Source organism: Perissodus microlepis, chromosome 1 (assembly GCF_051167445.1).
Source record: "Perissodus microlepis isolate ML-2025 ecotype Zambia chromosome 1, ASM5116744v1, whole genome shotgun sequence".
Lineage (NCBI taxonomy): Eukaryota > Metazoa > Chordata > Actinopteri > Cichliformes > Cichlidae > Perissodus > Perissodus microlepis.
The window spans coordinates 1,945,585-1,960,955 of NC_140461.1; the positions used below are offsets into that span (position 1 = coordinate 1,945,585).

General features: G+C 45.3%; 1 protein-coding gene and 2 non-coding genes across 4 annotated transcripts in view; 2 read left to right on the forward strand and 1 right to left on the reverse strand.

Moving 5' to 3' along the window:
- The window catches only part of efl1 (elongation factor like GTPase 1), a 75,414-nt gene that overhangs the window by 49,420 nt on the left and 10,623 nt on the right, over window positions 1–15,371 (forward strand). For both annotated transcript variants that reach the window (XM_084926123.1, XM_084926131.1), the window contains exons 15-16: window positions 3,963–4,094; window positions 5,752–5,899. In XM_084926123.1, the coding sequence (XP_084782249.1) occupies window positions 3,963–4,094; window positions 5,752–5,899 (280 nt within the window). The remainder of the gene's footprint in view (window positions 1–3,962; window positions 4,095–5,751; window positions 5,900–15,371) is intronic.
- Window positions 44–150, reverse strand: LOC146393085 (U6 spliceosomal RNA). Its single transcript, XR_014801114.1, has one exon. It is a non-coding gene; the product is annotated as a U6 spliceosomal RNA (small nuclear RNA).
- Window positions 964–1,070, forward strand: LOC146393086 (U6 spliceosomal RNA). The gene has a single exon (XR_014801117.1). It is a non-coding gene; the product is annotated as a U6 spliceosomal RNA (small nuclear RNA).

Consider the following 15,371-nt stretch of genomic DNA (forward strand, 5'->3'; position numbering starts at 1 on the left):
ATATTTTTTTAAGCATTTTGTAACTCTAACCTGACGAACGATCAAAATGTGGAACCGCTTCACGATTTTGCGTGTCATCCTTGCGCAGGGGCCATGCTAATCTTCTCTGTATCGATTCCAATTTATCGTATGTGCTGCCTGAGCGAGCACATCCAGCCTGCAGCACAGCCTGCCATTTACTGCCCTGCTGCAGGACGGCCTCAGTAACACGGTGCAGACTCGACGGCTGCAGACGGACCAAAGAGTCGACCGAGAGTCAGGAAAGGACCCGTTTTTGTCTCGTTGAAGTCAACATTTGAACTGTGAGCATAAACTAGCTCTTGAATTCTTATGAAATTAGTAACAATTAAAGGGGGCGGAGCTTAAGGCCTCTTCAGGACCGGAGGCTTCTCACCTCATCAGTTATTTCAGCTACTAAAGCTGATTTCCTTCAGAGTTAAAGCTGTAAATCTATCAGGTTCTTCGTCTGACTGCTCTTCATCAAGTTTCATAAGGATGAGTTTGGTAGTTTTTCTGGAAATGCTAACAGAACAGCAGATCACCTGCCTCCACCTCAGGTGTAGCCTCTTATTGGAGTCAATAAGGATGGATCCCAGCAGCAAGGAGGATTCACAGTTTCTTGATTTAGCATCAACAACTTCACATCAGGCCTCATTCACAGTGTACATACACAAATCTGTGTGTAAACTGTGTGTACAAACATTTCACGCACAAATCAGTGGTTCACTTAGGCTCCGCCCCTTTTTAGTTAAAAGGAAATGTTGCCATTAAAACTAATTTCATAAGAATTCAAGAGCTACTTTATGCTCACAGTTCAAATGTTGACGTCAACGAGACAAAAACGGGTCCTTTCCTGGCTCTCGGTCGACTCTTTGGTCCGTCTGCAGCCGTCGAGTCTGCACCGTGTTACTGAGGCCGTCCTGCAGCAGGGCAGTAAATGGCAGGCTGTGCTATAGGCTGGATGTGCTCGCTCAGGCAGCACATACGATAAATTGGAATCGATACAGAGAAGATTAGCATGGCCCCTGCGCAAGGCTGACACGCAAAATCGTGAAGCGGTTCCACATTTTGATGAACGCTCACTTTCCTCAGGTTAGGGTTTTAAAATGCGACATTCCGCATAAAAAGTATTAAACTACTATAACAGAAAGAGGAGAGGTAAAAAAAGAAATATTCCTGTAATGGCGACAATTAAAAAGGGGCGGAGCCAGCTTTCAAACTGGAGACTTAACTTAGGCATCGACTTCTGTAGCTGATCCCAGAGCAGCTGTGTGGATCTCTGACACTTGTTGTTATATGTGTGTCTGTTTGTGTCTGTCGGTCTGTCACTCAGTGTCACAGCTACATTATGTATTCATGATGATGTCACGTTTGGTTTGTCCGACAGTGTAAATTCTCGTGGCTGTGTGCGATAAACAGTTTCCACAACTCAAATATGGAAACAGTAAACATGTGAATGTTACAAAGTAACAAAGTAAACTTGGGTTTGTTTAAGCTTTTGTCTGTAATAGAATTTTAATCCAGACCTAAACCCGAATCAGCTGCCGATCCAGTGACAGAGCAACATAACCTGACGGCACTCGTGTCTCCAAACACGTCCAGGAAGTTCACTTTCTGTTCCAAAGCAGATGTGCTCGTTTTTTACCAAACATCAGCCTGAAGGGAAGCCACAACTCAGCACGGTGTGTTTGTCTTTCTTTTGTCAGTTTGCAGCTTATATTTTGTGTTGGGCCCATCTGATAATCCAGAATGTGCTCGGTTAAAGTGTGTAATCGACTACTCAAAGCCTGTTTCACACACTCATTCACATGCATGGAGGGTAACGCAGGCTTAAAGAAACTTGGACCTGGATCGGCCCACCCACCCTCTGATTGGTAGACGACTCTGATTCTCACTTCCTGTTTTACTTTGGCGATCACTCTCTTTGTGCGTGTCTGGTTTTGCTTCGTTTTTGTGTTCTGATCATTATGTCACCTGTGTTAAATTACTGTGTTTAAAGTCCTCTCATGCTTTCCTTCGTCCTGTTTGTGCTTTTCTGGAATCTCGTTTTGTTTGTTGGAGTTTGTGGTTTCCTGCTTTTTTGTACATTTTTTTCCCTCCAGCTTAATTAAAGCTCAGTTTTTGTTACCAGGCTTGGATCCAGTGTTCTGCATTTTTAATAAACAAAACAACTTTTTCCTCCAATTTCTGCTGATTCGGGTAAAATTAGATTGAAACGCTGATACTCCAGCGCTCTGCTTTACAGTGTGAAAAAACCCTGCACTGAAAATCAGCGAGTGTTACCCTCCTGTCTCAGAATCAGCTGTTTCTCTGTTTTTTAAATAAAGTTGTGCACATTTTTGGTCACATGACTGTTGAAAGTTAACCCAAAACACACTTTTTAAAATGTTGCTCCAGTGAATTATGGGAACAGCTCAAGATCCTGGGTACAGAGCTCGCTCCTGTCACGGACATTAAACATTATATATGCAGGTGTTTGAGTTGATCCTGCTGAGCAGGTGTGGAGTCACTTTATGAGCACGGCTGTTCTGTGATGGTCACGTTTGTCTGTTACACACAAACTTTTGTTACTTAAAATGCAAGAAGCAGGACGTGTGTGTATTTATTATTATTAATCCACTTTCTTCCTGTTCTAAACAATATTTCTTCTCTTCTGTGACTTTTTTAGCTTTGATTCCTCTGCCCCTCAGTTATTTGGTGATCATGTGATTCTGGTGAGCCCAGCTCGTGGGGGAATAGACTATGTGCACGTTAGCATATGCTACTTCCGGTGCGGAAACTCCTGTGGGGAGCTTTGTTTCCGGTGTCCTATTCGCGCCTGGTTTACGGTCCAAAACAAGTTAAGCAAATGAATGAATCAAGCGGCGATTTACATTTCTATAGATGTCTTGGGCATTTACCCAATATATCTGTAAATGATGTTCATCGACTTGTCGATATTTTTCCCCGTGCCTCAGAGCAAAAGAGAAAATGGATTCAAATGTTATATTTCTCAGCTGTCCCTCGTTTATCGCGGGTGTTGTGTTCTAAAAAATAACCAGCGATAGGTGAAATCAAGTAGCCAATTTTATTTTTTGACGGTGCAAAACGTTTCGTGGACATCGTGGACATACAGTACTGCAGTCACACTGCTAGTGATCGATGCAGCGATTCTGTACTGTACAGGAGAGACGTCACGGAGGAGATCGTCTGCAGCGATCCGGACGCAGGACACAATGTGATGTAAAAAAAATAAGCATGCAAACTTGCACTAAAAAATCTGTGAAACAGCGAGGTGAAAGGTGAACCGCGTTATAGCGAGGGACCGCTGTAATCTTGAAGGTAAGTCACAACATACCCTTCGTAAATACTAATGTATAGAAACCGTTACCAGCAATCATTCATTTTTGTGTGGCTTTTTTCACGGTTTGTTAACATGCTGTGTAGGTGTGTACTTGACTAGCTGATCTCGACATAACGGGAAACATCTGGTTTGACTATTCTTCACCTGTAGTTTGAATGCTGAACATTTGCCTGTTTAAATCATGAGACCAGTCACTATACAGAGATGTGCTTCTGAATGTGGACGATGCGTCTTCTGCTGCAGTGATGCAGTTCTGCTTGTGTTGAGTGATGTAAACAACTGATCGATCGAAACGCTTTAAACGTCAAAATTGATCATTAGAGTTTTTTAATGACACAACAGTGGTGAGTGTTCCCACCTTCTCCTCTTTGTAACTTAACGCCATCTTTCCGTTTTCGAGTTTTGGACATGATTGTGGAGGATATCTTCGCAGTAGCGATTGACCGCAAAGTAAAGCTACCGGAAATGCACAACCCTACATCTGGTCTCAAACCAGGAAGTTAGCATTTTCTCGTGCACATAGTCAATCTGTTTAAAGCAGCGGAATGTTTTATTTGGTGCGATGTCCTCACGTCTGATGTTTTTCACACCCTGAACGTGTTCCTCTGTCCTCTCTCAGGTATCGGAGGGCTCGAGGAGTTCGTCTTGAAGTCGGCCACGCTGTCAACCGCACCCGCCTGTCCACCCTTTACCCCGCTCAACTTTGAGGCCACGCCCATTGTCCGGGTTGCCATAGAGCCCAAACATCCAAGTAGGTCTTCGAAGGCGCTCTCACATGTAGTTCATGAAACTAATCTGCTGCTTTGTTAAATTCAGTGAAACCGGAACGTTCACAGAGACCCGACACTGTCTCCTTTCATTTAGTTGGACACGTGTGTGAGTCTGTCTGTGTGTGTGTGTGTGTGTGTGTGTGTGTGTGTGTGAGAGACTCCCACGCACTGAATTTTGGTATCAGCCAAAAACTCAGCACAGTTGAAGTCAGTCCAGCTGTGCTGATGTATTCAGACCACAAAGCTAAGTTTCACATCATGTTAATGACTCAAATACAGCCGACGGCGTGTTTTACAAACCAGAAATATATAATTCCCCAACAGCCAATGGGAGAGCACTTCCTTCCAAAGCTGGAGTTCAGTAACACTAACTGGCCCTCTCCTTATTTGTTCTCTGTATGGAGTCAAAGCGTCCGGCTCTGCGCCTCCGTCTGCCCTCAAATGGTGATGATGAGCTTGTGCTGATCGTGGCGTCAGAGAGAAACCGCCGTGTGAGAGAAACCGAGTCGATCGGCTCAAACATTTCAAACTCCTACATTTGCCCCAGTTCACATTTCTGAGCCCAAATCTGCACCTATTTGTGTATTTGTGTCAACTGTAAATGTAATCGCACCAAACTGAACAAATCTTTATTGAGAGGCTCCGCACTGCTCCAAGTCACAGCATGCACAGCTTCCTAAATGTCAGCTGACATCGATGGTGTGATGAATGAGAGTCACATGACTTGGACTGGAATCAGATTTAAGATGAAAGTTTTACGGCTTTGAATTTAACTTTAATACGGACGACTCGAGATGTCACTCGTACTTTAGTTTCTTGACTAGAGACTGGGAATCAATGGACTGTTCATACAATAAATCAAGCTGACAGCAGCCAATCACGCTGCACAGGCCGAAGGGAGGAGCAGTTTCTAATATTCAGATATTAAAACACTGAAGTCAGCAGAACCTGGCCAGTTTAAAGGACTTTTCTCCTGCAGTAGATGATATCAGCTGTAAATAACGCTTCCGCAGGGACAGCCAGCAGCACTCACAGAGAACAGGAAACTACGACTTCACTTTGATAATGTTTGGTTCTCTGGCAGCACAAGCAGAGGTGTGAACGAGAGGCCGGTGACGTCTGCCCACATTAATCCACACAGAAAAACTTCTCTTTCTGTGGGTGCTGCCGGACTCAGGAAGTAAAAAGATTCATACGAAAAGCCGAGCTTCACCGCTGCTCTGGTAAATTCAGTTCAATTCAATGCAACTTTATTTATACAGCGCCAAAAAACAACAACAGTCACCCCAAGGCGCTTTATATTGTAAGGTAAAGACCCTACAGTAATACAGAGAAAAGCCCAACAATCATATGACCCCCTATAAACAAGCACTTTGGCGACAGTGGGAAGGAAAAACTCCCTTTTAACAGGAAGAAACCTCCAGCAGAACCAGGCTCAGGGAGGGGCGGGGCCATCTGCTGTGATTGGTTGGGGTGAGAGAAGGAAGACAGGATAAAGACATGCTGTCGAAGAGAGACAGAGATTAACACCAGTTAGGTTCAGTCAGGTTTGAGAGTGTGTTCCTCGTTGTGTAGACGTTCCGACCGCTCACACAGCCGAATCGATGATTGTGTTTCCACCTCGTTTGTTTGTGACAGGCGAGATGCCAAAGCTGGTGCGCGGGATGCGTTTGTTGAACCAGGCCGACCCCTGTGCCGAGGTTCTGATCCAGGAAACCGGAGAACACGTTCTGGTCACCGCTGGCGAGGTTCATCTGCAGCGCTGCCTGGACGACCTGAGAGAGCGGTCAGTGTGTGTGCGTGTGTGTGTGTCTGCTTGTATGCCGATGTTAGGGATGTAAAGTGTTCATGTTCACTCGTGAACACTTGTTAAAGAAACCTGCTCTGCTTTGGCTCACTTCCTGTTCCTGTGGTGAATGTTCATGTATGAAACATAGGAACAGGTCAGTGTGTGTGCAGCAACCTCTGTGAGCTTCAGAATGCTCTAAACACTCAGTTTATTCCATGTTTTCCTACATTTGGCTCCATATGACGTCACAGAGGGGGATATCCTTATATGGTCATCTCATACAACAGTCACCCAATCAGTGATACCGTGGGTTCATTATTATTTTCTTTCTGCATGCTTCCTTTGACTGACATGATTAAGTCATTGAGGATATTTCTAATCATTTCTGTGCTGATGACATTCACTTGTGTGTCTTTTGGCTTCCATACAGTCATTTTTTTTTAAACTCAGAGTAACTGAGTTCATCCTTTAACAACATCAAATGTCTGCATCAGTGATTTCTAGTGTTTCTAATGCTGGCATAATAATTACAGTTCGTCTCTGGGCTTCGACTCTCATGTAAAATCTGTTTTACGTTCCATTTAAGGAACATTTAGGAAAAGTCTCATCAGAGAAAACATTTTCATGCATCTGTGTCATCGTGCTTAGATTACTATAATACCCAGTTAACTTAATTATTATGTCTAAGAATCAAAGGATGGTGCAGGTAGTGAGCAGGATAGGTCAACTTGAAGCTTTATCCAAGAGGTCACTCTGACTATAATTTATTTATCTGAGCATAAAGACAAAAAGGGGAACTAGCTCTGCTCAGATTAACAAGGCTGGGTGCACTAATCCAGTTCCTGTGGTTCTTTGAAGCCTTGGAATAATCAGACCATCCAAACTGTTCACGCAGATTATTCTGCATGTATGTGGTCACTGATTTATATGGACAGTAAAAAATCTTCTCAGCATCCGTGTGATTGGAGAAATTCTCCAGTATGGCTGCTAACCAATCAGATTACGTTCTGATAATATCCAGAGAGCGAGGTGGCTGAAGGAGCAGTGAGTGATGGGCGAGTAGTCACCACGATCATCATTTTTATCATAATTTAATCTAAATTCATTTCGTTTTGTTCAAATAAATCTTGTAAGATTAGCACAGAGTGGGTGTGAACTTGATTCAGAGTTGTTGGTGAGAGTCGCTCCGCACGGTTTACAAAGCGTGACGTGTGCTCTTCTCGTCTCCATGACAAACGCGGGAGCTTCCTCCCTCACACCCTGATCGTCAGTGAAAGATCAAGAACAGGGAGCTTACGTCTGATTGGATCCCTCCCAAACTGGTCCCGCCTCTCTGTACAACTTAATTAATTCTGATTGGATCTCGTCGCCCCGAAACATTGTCGTCTCGTTTTTATTCATCGTCAAAAGTGCAGAAACATTTCAACACAGGTTTTGTGCATTCGGGTTTTTTTTTGTTTGTTTGTTTGTCTTGTTTTCATCAGAAAAAAAGAAAATGATCAGTCAACAAACGAACGCTGTGTGGCAGCAATGGCGAGACGTGGGCGGAGTTTCTGATGATAGGTCAGCGTGTGTGCAGCAACCTCTGAGAAAGGCTTCAGGATGTGAAGTCTAAAGCCAGCAGGGGGCGTGGTGGCTGTGTCCGGCTTATTTTAGTTGATTATTGCGGCGTCTCCTGTCTCCATGACCGACAATAATCTCCACCTAGACTGTGAACCAAGAAATGATCACCATGAAGTAAAGTCCCACTTTTCAGAAAGTCTGACTTGGATTGCGTTGGTATTAATAACCGTGCTCCTCACGTGGCGTCCGCTGTCCCAGTATTCAATTTTTATATTTCTCCATATCTGACTTTTTCTGTCTCGGTCATATCGATCGTCCGTCTGCGTTTGTGTCCTCTCCTGCTCGCGTCTGCTGTTGCGTAGTGCAGGTTGAGCACAGTGTGTGTTCGTATACTGAGCGACTCACATCTGAGGCACAGAGCTGATCTGTTTCCAATTCCAGCCCATCATTATCTGGCTATCATTACGTATTGACTGCTGCTCCTGTCCGTCTGGACGCTGCCGGCCTCCTCAGAAGAACAGTGCGAGCTCATTGACCGGCACATAGATTATTTTCACAGGGGAAATTTGGTGTCGCTGCTGCGGCCTCACAAAATCAGCCGAGAATGAGTTTAGAGACGGCGTTTCCAGAAAACCTGAACACAAGACCCGCCTGTAACATTAAACCACGGCTTTGTGGCAGGTAGTAAACACACTGGAGCCAGTTACAAGTTTAAAAAGGTGCTTTTTTCTGTGGGCAGCAACACGACCTCATTTTCCCCCAAGAGTGCAAACAGAAACAGAAATAATCCACCCACCGATTCCTGAACCCGGCAGGCCAGTGTCAAACTCTTCTACTTCTATTGTTTCATGGTGTCGCAAAATAAACAGTTTACAACAATATCTTTCATGGCTTTGATGGTCAGTGTAGAGGCTACATTAGTAGTAAGTTCAATAAAGCTGAAGATCCTGTTGAGGTTTTTCAAAATAAACTGAAATGATGACAAACAGAAGGACCAGTCCAAACAAATCGAGGACCTTATTCCTAAACGAGGGGCTGCCTCTGGAGCACGGACGTGGGTTGGTTATGAAACATCTGACACTGTGCAAATTACGCAGGAAACCGGCCCCCACCAAACCTCTGCTACCACCAACGGAAGAATCACGTGACAGAGCAAGGAGAGAGTTTACGGATGAGAAGAGAAGCCGTCAGGCTCTTCTTTGCTAGAACGGGCTTATACCCCGCAGCACGCCGTGCAATAAATACCCACAAAGAAAATGGCAACCATCCCAACTTATGTCTAAAAATATGTAGTTCAATCCATCGGTCAAAACACTCGACTCCAGGTACGCGACGCCCAGCTGAAAACGCTTCACACAAGTCGAGCTGCCCGAGATTCACAGAATTCACCGAAAATGTAAATTTTTGTGGTTTATATCGTTATAAATGTCATCGGGATATGAGAGCTTGGTCATATCGCACAGCCCTATCAGTTGGGGTCTGATCCGGGATCAGAGAGGACAGCAGAGATGTCACAGTGAAAACCTGCAGTGTTCAGGTGTGGCTGCAACAGACCCTCAGAGACTCGTGACCTCCTTTATCCTTTCAAACATCTTCTGCATGTCAGTGTTATAAAACCACACGAGCTGAGACTGAAGAAGTCACCTGGATGATGATGAAGCGTTTCTCCCACTGAAAACGTCCAGATGAAAAGAATCGACCTTTTGCATCTACGTACCTGGATGACTGAGCATCGAGACATTAAAACAGCCTGGATTTGCCACGTCTGTGTGATCAACAAAGAAGTGTGTCCTGTTTTTGTGTAACTTTGATGACTGTGCCGTGAAGCAGGATCATTTTAGGTACCCAGTTTCCTCACCCCGTAGATTTCCTGTTCATCGTCTAATCGGCTTTTTGTACATCGCTGAGATTGTACGACGCGATGCTGTTTGCAGTGTGTAAAGCGTGTTTTCATCGGTTTATTTTTACTCAGTTTTTATCCGTAAGAACAGTTGCTCTGTGTTCATTAATCTCGGTTCTTGTCATCTCAGCGGGGAACAGAAATCAATCAGTTAGAGAGAACTCGGAGAAGCCGCTCTCCGGGCACGGCTGCTCAAATGATAACACAACATCTTCGATATTTAGCAGTGTGTAATTTTGCGTTTGAAGTCGTCTGTTTATTCCAGACATGAATTGCAAGTCACTGAAAGCTGTTGCATGGATGCTGTCCATGACAGGCTGAGCAGGTCAGGTGGAAGCTTTTAAGGTCTAAACAGGAGAAACTAGATGAACAGTGTCCCTTTATTTCACAGTAATTAGTAAAAATACACAGTATTTGTGCTTCCTGACCATTTAAACATTTATATTTCAGAAAAAGTGAATTACAAAGTAGCCAATGTACAAGTAGGTTTATTTGTCATTAGATCAGATTGATTTCCTGCACAGCTGTAACGATGCAGATGCCGTTAAAGCCAGTATCTGCAGCAATCTAACTCATAAACTGCATTTATCAAGACACATCACATCTTTTCTTCTGAGAGTTTTAACCTTGTTAAACCAGAATTCACAGGCAGCACGACGTGCTCTTTCCTGTGATGCCATTATCTCCGATGTTCAGCTTTTTCCATTAAGGCTCAACATCCATGAATCCATTTAGGATGCGTAAAAATAGCTCTTTATAACTTTGTGCCTCGGTATCATCAGTTCTCATTATCAGTTTTCCTTCCGTGTCGGATTTAATCCAGTGACAGATGTCTGCACATCCGTGGTAAAACCAAACTGTTAATTCAGTCTGTTCTGTTATCATGCGGCTTTGCTAAAATACAAATGTACACCCCAACGTTAAAATAGCCTGGCCAGGTTCCCCTCGTGCTGTCACAACACCTCGGATCCATCGAGGCGGGGCCTCCCCGGATCGCTGAAGGTGTCCCGTGGTGTCGCTCGCCTTCGCTTTAGCAGCAGATCCTTTAGCTCAGGGGTGGGGATCTCCAGACCGCAGCTTTTAGATGTGTCCTTGATCCAACACAGCTGATTTAAATGAGCTCCTCAACATGTCTTGAAGTTCTCCAGAGGTCTGGGAATGAGCTAATCATTGGATTCAGGTGTGTTGACCCAGGGTGAGATCTAAAACCTGCAGGACTCCGGCCCTCGAGGCCTGGAGTTGGACACCCATCTCAAAGTATCAGACAGTAGATCTCAGTAGGTCCTTGGTTGCTCCGAGATCTGAGAAATTTGGGGGCCAAGTCAACAATAGAAACTCTGAAACTATTATGAGAAATGTTTGCACTGTGGCACAATGAACGCGGCTACTGTTATCAGTTAATGTGGCTCCTGCAGTCGTGTTTAAGCAGGTGTGTCAGAGTTACATGAATGCTGAATGAATCCAATCAAAGGCAAACTTGTCTTTACATTGTCAGGACAACATCAAGTTTCAGCTTGATGTTTCTGGGTGGCCGTTACAGTCCTGTGCAAAAGTTTTGAGCCAGCTGTTATTTCTCTGGATTTTGTTTGGAGGTTTATTGAGACATGAGCAAACCTACCTGGAAACACAGGTACGATCAGCTGAAGGTGCATCTCTCCTGTGTCAGGTTGTCTTCCTGTTTAAGTAAATACGTTTCAGAAGATGTTTAGGCCTTGCACATTATTCATTTTCATCTTCAGATTTTTTTAAGGAACCGCCGCACGCCAGCGTCGGGATGTGCCAAATTTTCAGCTAACAGCTCCGTGGGAATCACCTGTTTGGGGCAAAAATACTATTTTATGTCAGACTGTGTTATCTTTGGCATTTTTTATCGATCCAGTTAAAGAAATTGGAATCAGTGATGTGTTTTTGTGACAGCCTGCTAGTAATAAAGTGTTTTTTTGGTTTTTTTTGTTAAGTCTTGACTTTAAAAAACTGAAAATGAGTCAATGTCCAAAGGAAACCTTAAAAGAGCTCCGGAAAGCTGGAAAACTGTTTCTCAAGACAAATTAAAAAACTCAAAGGAAGCAAAATATAAAGAAATGAGGGGTGGCTCAGTACTTTTGCACAGTATTGTACATGTGCTTCATATGTAATTCCATTTATTTTTAATCTTATGCTCTCACGAGGACAGATTATAATTAAATGCCTGAATAACCATATCCATGTACAGGAAACAATACCTGCTGTTACAGGTAAATCTGCACATTCGAAGTGTTTGGAGTGTTTATCTGCTCAGAGAGATTGGATCAGAGGGCGCAGCAGCAGGCTATACGAGAGCTAGCTAACAGTGCTGAGAGGACCCGTCACTGGCTGTGGGTAAAAAGGGCTGACATCACTTGGGCAGCTATGGCAGTCAGCGAACCGCGAGAGAAAAGAAAATATCAACATACATACACCAGTCACACTCCGGGGCCTGATCCGCCCTGGCAGGGCCTCCTTGGATGAGCGTGTCTGGTGATAATGGCCGAAACACCCGATGAATCCAAGGTCCACTACTGACGATGTGTCCTAAACCTTAATATGATAACCTAGATCAGATCTCTAATCCCCCAGAAATGGCAGATTGGCCTGGGTAAAAGACAGAAAGCTGAGGCACACACTGATGTGTGCTGCTGGTAAAGTTTCTGGGCTGCCTTTCCTCATAACAGCCATCCCTCAAGATGCTCGCCATTTAACGCAATGCACAATCAGGGACTACAACATCTAGTGCTTTTACTGAATCACCAAAGAATAGAATATAACTTGTGGTGAGTCCATGAAGTAGCAGATGGTCACAGTCAAGTGACCGGTTAAGATTCCCGTCGTGATGGCGAAAGTCTGTTCGCCGGTCGTGTTTTCGTAGGTTAGACATTTGCAAAGCTAATGTTTCAGTGGGGCGAATGTTTCATGCCTGCGGCGCATGTTATCGTCGGGTCTTCAGCGGGAGCCTGTCACCATAGCAACCAGGAAAACTCAGTTTCTGTATTTGAACCCAAACCGTGAACTTTCATTACTCAAACCTGCCCATCCATCCGTGTCTCATTACTGGAGCCAGTGTCCAGTCTAAACCTGACCGAGCAGATTTATGTTAACTGTGTGATGCTGTGTGTGTGGGGCTGAGTCACACCATCAGCAGATTCGCACGTTTTAACTCTAACTTCATGTTACCTCATATGCAGCAGAGCCTATTTATTGTATAAAATTAAATTCGAGCACAGAAATGTTACGGGACAGTGAGAAAGCTGATGCAAACACACCCGTGTCCCTGAAAGTCTTCTGCCATGTGTTTAGTGATGACATCATCCTCAGCCTCCGAATTCGGGTTTTACTGAATGTGCTTACTTACCAGAAGCACAAGAATCGATTTGTAAAAGCAACGAAGAGGCCGTGCAGATCGATTGAACGAAAACAGGTCTGAATAAAACCCCCGCAGACACAGTAAGACATAAACTGCAAGTAAATGATTCAGCAGAGCAAGTTTTTCTCAAGGACCTCTCTCCGCTTGGCTCCAGTCACTGGCCTGTCTCCCAGATCCTGCCTGAACATGCTCCATCACAGGGACATCATTACTCCAGCGATGAGTGCTGCATTGTTTTCACCAGACCTCAGGCGGGCAGTCAGGCTGGAGAGCCTGAATTTTCTCATCACCTCAGAGATTCTTTTTCCTGCTGCTCTCAGACTGCTTTCAGAGCTATTTGGCAAACTCCAGGTGGTCTATAATGTGACTCGGGAGTGACTCCCATCCAGCCGCTCCGCCGTGTAGGCCTGATTGCTGAGAGCCAAAGAGAGGAACGGGCCCCTCTCGGGGTATCCCGTCCCTGCAGAGGAGCGTTCGGGCTGCGGAGAGCTCGCCGCCTTCATCGCAGACACATGCTGGATATGAAGAATCTTGTCTGGTGGCAAATCATCGAGTCTGGTCAGCGAATCCGTTTTCTTCCGACATTGTTACCCGAAACTGGCAAAGTAAAGCTGGATCAGCGAGGGTTCGGCGGGCAGCGGAGCGTGTCGCTCACCGTGTGATCGGGGCACGCTGCCACATTTGTTGGCGTTTTTCTGGCAGGCGCTGTTTCAGCACCTGGGGAAAGAATGGTAGGACCCGCTCCCACAATAGGGGGGGGCAGTTTCAGCTGGTGGCCTTCGTGGTCAATCACACGTGCCCTTCTGATGCTTTTTAAAAGGCACCTCCTCCCTGTAATATCGCAGGCCCGACTCTGTGCGGCGTCTGTGGAGCTGAACTCACACAAATGTGTTTTTCAGAGTTTTGATGTTTTGCGTCTGCAGACGAGGACCTGAGTACAGATCCGAGTTCAGGCTCAGGTTTTAAGAACCTCCTGTTTTTGGCAGTGGATCGATTTTAGATTTATAATACCAGGAAAAACAACAACGTTGTTGCGCGTTGTGTCCAATCACACAACAGTGTTGTTGTTGCTGCACGGCTGCAGCGGCGTGCAGCTATCGGCGACGTGTTTTCAGGTGGGTCGCCCACATGCGTTATATCGGTGTACCAGGTCATCGTCTTTCAGTGCGTCAGTAACCGCCCGCTTTGTGCGCCACAGTTGTCACGTTGCTGCTTTGTCCTTTTTTGGGGGGGGTTCTTGTGTTCCTATTGGCCGACACACTCACTCATATTCTGAGCTTCCTGTCATAGCAGACAGCTCGCTCCGGTCCTGTCAAACGTTTCGCTTCAGGCCGGCTGCTCGGCTCACTGTTGGGTTTAAGCTCCGGCTCCGCCATGTTGGATTGCAGCTGATAGCGTTAGCTCTGCGGGGCGGCTCTGACTGGAACCAGTCCAGGAGATGGTGTCTAATGGTTGTGGTGTTTTACATACTGGTACACAAAGGCTGACGTATGCCTGGAACGGCACATGCAGTTCATGGGTGCAGCTGTCGGATGTTAGAGGAGGACTTTTCATACTTTGCGTCTCACCTCTGCCCCGCTGCTGTGGCAGGTCTAGTTTGCGGCCCTGGAGAGCTGCTGTGGCTCGTGGGCAGCACCCGGCCCAGTGTGTCAGTGCTCTGAAAGCGTGGCATCAAACAACGCTGCATACACCATTTTCACTCATGCGCTCAGCTGCACCTCTGATCGTGTGTTTCTGTGCGTCTCCTGGTTTGTTGCCGCCCGGTTTGTGTCACAGAGTAAATATTTATATTCTTTAAAATGTTATTATCGATTATTTTTTATAATTATTTAGCAGGAGAATGCAAATTTGCAGTAGTGATATACATTTAGTCGGGTTTCCTATTACCTGTCACCTGTGAGCCACACTGATCTGAGTTTGCACCTCCAACAGCTCCTGACGTCAGAGCACACGAGCTGTGTTTTCAGATCTGCTTCTGTTTATTTGGTTTTTGCCTTTTCCACCGTTTGCTCCACCCAGGCTTTGAGCTTCATAGATAAATGTTTTATGATTGCTTCAGCCTTGGTGCTACTTAAGGGCGCACTCCTGCAGACACTGATTGGTAAGAGCTCAAGTTGAAAGCACAATGCACTCTCACTGACCCGACGAGTAAAATCACTTTGGATGATGTAACACTGTGCAAGAAAATACCCCATACAGTACACACACACACACGCACGTTGGGTATTCATATCTTGTGGGGACATCTAATTGACATCATGCCCTTATCCTAACCAGGGGTTGTAGCATCTCGTCCTTTTATTACATATAAAAATTAATGCCCTGGATCCCCATGGTTGGTTTGTTCTGTTCTTTGTGTGTGTCTGAGCTACTTTTTTACAGCACTTTGGTCAACCTGTTTTTAAAAGTGCTTATAAATAAATTGATTGATCTCTTCTTTGCTGGCGGGTTGGGGGTTCTTTGCTGTGTGAGGCGGGTCTGTCAGCGCGGAGTCGCTCATGAGGCTCGCTCCGCGCTGCCTGTTGCTCTGATTTTGTGGGATTCCGGCTGAGGAAACGAGGCCGCGTGCAGCGCTGCTGCTGCTATGTTTAGAGCCGAGGCCAGACAGCTCGGGACAGAGATGGCAA